Source organism: Gavialis gangeticus, unplaced genomic scaffold (assembly GCF_001723915.1).
Source record: "Gavialis gangeticus isolate Ggan-Ray unplaced genomic scaffold, GavGan_comp1, whole genome shotgun sequence".
NCBI lineage: Eukaryota > Metazoa > Chordata > Crocodylia > Gavialidae > Gavialis > Gavialis gangeticus.
The window spans coordinates 58,402,837-58,408,866 of NW_017729033.1; the positions used below are offsets into that span (position 1 = coordinate 58,402,837).

Genomic DNA, 6,030 nt, shown 5'->3' on the forward strand with positions numbered 1-6,030 from the left:
CATGGACCCTGCTTGCTCCCCAAGCCCTTCCACTAGCCCCTCCATCCCAGCTCACCTTAGATTGGGTGGCCATTTTAAACTCCCATAATCTACCTGAATGTCTGTACATACTCTGTTCTGTAGATGTTATTGTCAACCAAATTCAGCTCCTTGAAAGTGAAATAGAAGTTCAGTTGACATACTCATGTTTATTGAAATATACTAGATTACTAAAAATGTATTCAGCTCTGTATTAAGTATCATAATCACATTTTTACATTAAACATAGTGTACAAGAACATAAAGTTTGGAAATTTAAACTCCTTCACTAGATTTTCACTCAAGTGCAGATTATTTAACATATATAAAACTGATAGATTTTTCTTTAGGAAATTTACATACTGGTTTAAAAGAACAGAGTTCATTCAAATATTGTTAACAACACCTTTTCTTTTTCCCACCACAGACACTATAGCTGAAAGAAATGCACTAAGAGAACATGTGTATCCAAAACTGAGAGAATTCTGCAGGGAAAACTACGGGCTGGAATTTCAGGTAGATTGAGATGTAATCTTCTATTATGATAAATTTTCAAAAATAGCATGGTTAATTATCTATGTTTAAAATATATGTAATGGTTTATTTTTATTTTGAAAAATTATAAGGTTGATTTAAACATTGGCAAAATACAAGCATATGCAAAATAAGTCACATACACTTTATATTAGAAATTTGTCAACTTGAAGTGGTCAAACCATCTTGAGTGAATTCGGCTGGTATTAATAAAAAGACAAGTAAGAAAAAAATGCTGAGTGTTCTAGAATTTTTTTTTTTTTTTGGCTGGGAACCTGGAGCAAACAGACATTTTCTCTTCAAAGATATGTATACAACCCAGTGATAACACTTGGAAATAGTAAACTATTAATAAATGGTAACTGTATTATTATCAGTTTTACTTTGAGCTGCATAAAGTCACAGTATCCGCATAGTACGTACAATAGTTGCACCACATTTTTTTTAAAACTTCCTCCAGCAAACAATAAATGGTGTTTGAGAGGAACAGTAGTGAAGTCTTGATTACTAATTAAATAAATATAGAATATTTTGTAAAAATACCCAGAGTTCTTGAATGATCATGCCCAGATTTGGAGAGCCATGATATGAAATCTTGGCTCCATTTCAAGTCAATGACAAAGTTCTCAACATTAATTTACTGGGGCCAGGAATTAATTAATTCTCCCTGTATCTTTAGAAATGGCTTTTCTTCACCTGTTTTATAACAGCAATGAATTAGATCTGATTTGAAAAGGAGAAGTTAAAAGTTTCCCTTGAAGTCACTGGGATTACTTACTTGAAGTTAGGTAAGGGTTTAAGTACCTTACTGAGCCATTGGCCATAAGTCTTTGAACCAATATTCTTTTGAAGTCATAGCTAAAGATCATATTTACAATGGCAAGACCTCTCTGTTAGAAACTTGTTACCCAGACCTAGGAATTCCTTCTTTAAGACACTGAATCTTTAGCACCCAGCTAATAAACAGGTGTTGACAAAGAGGCCAAGTATTGCATAATAAATAAACAATAGAATAAAATAAAATAGAAATGACATAAAAAGAAGCCAAAGGTTACATAAATTATCAACTCTTAAAAACAGACTAAATGAAAAATGTAAACCCATTTCAGACTTTGAGTGGCCAGTGACCTTGAGCTCAGGACTGGGCAAAATACAGTCTGCAGGCCATTCTATCCAGCCTGCAGAGCCCCTAAAAAATTTAGAAAATTTAATATTTTATCTGCCCCTGCCTGCGTGTCAAAGATGACAAGGCACCAGGGGCAGCAGGACCCAGTAGCCGCAGCATCAAGGCCTGTCCAGCTTCCCCTCCCACCCCCTGCCGGGAGCCTCTGCCTAGCAGAAGCTTCTGGCCTGGGGCCCTGGGGCTGTTCCCACCACCTTCTGCCAGAGAGGGAAATTCAGATAAGTAGGGGAGGAGGGAGGCAGAGGATCACGTGCGATCACCCCAGTCCTTGGGCCAGGCCAGGCCAGCTCCTGGCGTCCTGGCACTGCAGCCAGGAACCATGTGGTGCTGGAGCAGTGGGCAGGGGATGGAGAGAAGTGCTGTGGTGGTGACAGGAAAGCGGGGAAATGGCGGCTGCAGGAAGAGGGGTGGTAGTGAGCAGGTGTACAGGAGCACAGCAACAGCTGGGTGGGAGTGTGGAGCCTGTGCTTCAGTGCCAGTGGGAGCCCAGAGTGGGATGGCAGGAGCATGGGACCTGGGTTGGCAGGGGCTCTATGGAGCCGGGCTGACTCTTTCCTCCCCCTGCTGGTGCAGCCCAACCCAGCTCCATAGCGCCCAGGCTGCCCTGCCCTCAGCCCACACTGGTGCAGACCCCGTGCTCCCGCCCAGTTGTCCCTGCGCTCCCACACATCCACTCACTGCCACTCCCCACCACTTGCTGCTGCCATTTCCCTGATTTCTGGTCCACCGCCACCGCTGTTCCTTTCCACCCCATTTGGTTCCCAGCTGCAGCACCAGGACCAAAGGATGCAGCAGGAGCCAGCCTGGCCCCCATGATTCTTGGCTGGCTCTGTGCATTGCCCAACAGGTGAGTCTGGCTCCTGCTGCATCCTGTGGTCTCAGCCATGCAACTGGAACGTTGCTGGACCAGCAAAGTGGGGGACAAGAAGGGTAGCGGTGACAAATGGGGCGAGAAGCGATGGTGAGTGGCAGCATAGGGCTCGCACTGGTGCTCTGGAGCTAGGAGCCTGGAGCCCAGGCTTGGAGAAGCACTGGTGGGGGGGCTCTGCCTGCTGCAGGGGGGCTGTGAGCAACCCCTACACACATGACACAACCCTTCCCAGCCACCTTCCCTCCCCATACCCACCCAGACCCCCCCCACACACAATGCTTCCCCACCCCACACACACGCACTCATGCCCCCACATCCCTCCACAATATAGAAGAGTAAGACTTCATTTTAAACTATTATACAATCACCTCTATATACACTACACAAACATATAAATCAGAACAAAATATTTTTTGAAGTCAAATTAATGAATGTTTTAGTAAATGGTTGATTTTTAGAATATAATTTGGTATTTTTCTGGTTCTGAGATGGCAAATCACCTTGCCAAAAAGAGTACTTCTGGGGACAAGGGGAGGGACTCCTGGTGGCAAAGGTCAGGGGTTAGAGGGTGGGACTTCTGGTCCCAAGATGGCCCCACCCTGGCAAAGGGTAGGGCTACCCTTGCAGCCCTCGACCACTTGTCAAAACTTGGTAAGCGGCCTTCCACCCAAAATAATTGCCCTCCCTTGCTTTAGCTGCAGATTGAGTCCTAACCAAAACCCTGTCTTCAGCTGCACAGGCCTCTCTTCTAGGAGGGCAGCTGCATATTATGTAGTGGAAGGGGCCAACTCACCCAGGTGGCAACAGTTCTTCTGATGAAGTCCCAGCTAGAGTCCTCTCTCCAGTTCCACAGCCCCTATTGAAGTCAGTGAATGACTGTTCAGACCAGAGCCTCTGACAGGAGGAATAAACATGTGCAATTATTATAAAAAATATAATTAATTTTACAGACAAATACAACTTCAAATCTTCAGGCATCCTCAGCACTAAATTCACACAAAGCTGTGCCACTGCTTTCCCAGTAGGTTAGCTTTACAAAACAAAGCAGCACTGTCTTTAGTAATAACCATGGTAAATGCTTTTAAGACAGTCTGTATGTAAAGCTCTGCATGTATATTGAGCAACAAATTTTGATTGTGGCTGTTTTTATATCAAAACAGTTTTTTTAATCACACTCGATAGTCAATTCTATTGAATCAAAATGGAGTTGTTAAGCCTTTTTTGCATGTAAAGATAGCATTGTTTTGATTTTTTTTTTTTTAGATGATGGTTATGAAGCAACTTGACATAAGGATGCCAGCTGATCATCTCTTTGGACAGTCTCAGTAGTGTTACTGCATGAAGGGAATGCTAAGAGTGTATTAATTACTAAAACCAAGTTCTTCTTCTACTATCCTATTCTGGTTCTGAGATGGCAAATCACCTTGCCAAAAAGAGTACTTCTGGGGACAAGGGGAGGGACTCCTGGTGGCAAAGGTCAGGGGTTAGAGGGTGGGACTTCTGGTCCCAAGATGGCCCCACCCTGTTTACTATGAACATGAGTCGGCAATGTGGGGAGGCGGCTAGGAAAGCCAACTGCACCTTGTCGTGCATCCACAGATGCATCTCAAGCAGGTCCAAGGAGGTGATCCTCCCCCTCTATGCGGCACTGGTCAGGCCGCAGCTGGAGTACTGCATCCAGTTCTGGGCGCCACACTTTAAGAGGGATGTGGACAGCATCGAGAGGGTCCAGAGGAGGGCCACTCATATGATCAAGGGACAGCAGGGTAGGTCCTATGAGGAAAGGTTGCGGGACCTGAACCTGTTCAGCCTTCAAAAGAGAAGGCTGAGGGGGGATCTTGTGGCCTGTTATAAACTGGTTAGGGGGGATCAGCAGGCGCTGGGGGAGTCCCTGTTCCCCCGAGCGCCGCAAGGAGTGACCAGGAACAATGGTCACAAGCTGGCGGAGGGAAGGTTTAAGTTGGACATCAGGAGGCGCTACTTCACGGTCAGGGCGGCTAGAGTCTGGAACCAGCTTCCAAGTGAGGTGGTGCAGGCTCCCACCCTGGGGGTTTTTAAGAGGAGGTTGGATGACCACCTTACTGGGGTCATTTGACCCCAGTGCTCTTCCTGCCTTGGCAGGGGGTCGGACTAGATGATCTGCTCAGGTCCCTTCCGACCCTAGAAACTATGAAACTATGAAACTATACCCTATGGTATTCAGGGAAAATGCTGATGCTTTCTAACTTATCCAGATTTTTTATCTGCCTTACTCTTCAGCTATCTCTGGAGAGACACCTCAAAGAAAGAAGGGAACAAAATAAACTAACATCTCCTTTTTATATAACAAAATGCTTTTACACCATACTTGCAAGCAAAAACACATCCTGAGGTGGGCTATATTGTCCCGATATGATAAAAATATCAAAATACCTATAGTGTGAAAAAATGCAAGACTACAATTGTTACTTCAGTAATAATCAGTGAATATGCTTGCTGAGAAGGATAAGTAGCAATCCTGCTTCCTCTGGTCAGTATTTACAAAATAAAAAATATTATTTTATACCTTCAACCATTATTAGAAGACTGAGTGCCATAAGTCTCAAAACCTAGGAAAGTCTTTATACAGGAGAAGGTGTGGTGATCTGCCCCACAAGCAGAGAAGTTGATTTATCTGATTTGAATTTCCTTAAAAATGGGGGATCCCTAAGAGGCATTGAGGAGTCAAATTTAGTTTTCACATTACTCTTCACAGGTAAAGTTATGCAAAAAATTAAAAAATAAGGAAGTATTCTGGATTGGTTCTGGGGTAGCATTTGTGGGGAAAATGTTTATTTTTTGATTATCTTCTAACACGAAAATTCACCATCATCATTACTTTCATTAGATTACAGTAGTGCCTGTGAAATGCAGGGACTTTCCAGATAGAGAGGAGACCTAGTTCATTTCTGCAATATATACAGAACTTGGATGGATCAAAAAAAAATTTACTTTGCCTTTTACTCTTTCAAAAAACAACCAAGTTATAGATATTTCATTGATTCCCTATTATACCCTATTGCTGAATCTTTTCTAAATCAATTTGGAAAGCCTAAAGATTCTAGAAATTCAATTTGGATTTGTAGATTTGGCCTCCGAATTGCAATCCGAAGCTTTGCACAGCCCTACAAGTGACATACTATAGGGTATCCTCAAGTCACCATCTATTTGATAAATCATGACATAAATTAAATTCATTCTAATGTAGTCAGCATTCCAGTTTTCTCTGAGTCATCTGGCTCTACCAATAACAGGGTCTCAATTGTTGCAAAACATCTGATCTGTCAGGCTTCCTAAAGTTGTTGACTACTCCTGTGGGACTTCACCATATGTGGAGAAATATGACTGAATATATTAGCTGCTCCTCTGCGTTTGTTTGTTTAGTAGATTTTCTTTGTTCCAGACT

The 6,030-nt window shown here is 43.3% G+C and overlaps 1 protein-coding gene across 1 annotated transcript in view; it reads left to right on the plus strand.

Annotated features, from left to right (window-relative positions):
* NWD2 (NACHT and WD repeat domain containing 2) overlaps positions 1 to 6,030 on the plus strand; it is a 111,194-nt gene that overhangs the window by 512 nt on the left and 104,652 nt on the right. The window contains exon 2 of the mRNA XM_019525849.1: positions 369 to 534. Within this exon, the coding sequence (XP_019381394.1) occupies positions 369 to 534 (166 nt within the window). The remainder of the gene's footprint in view (positions 1 to 368; positions 535 to 6,030) is intronic.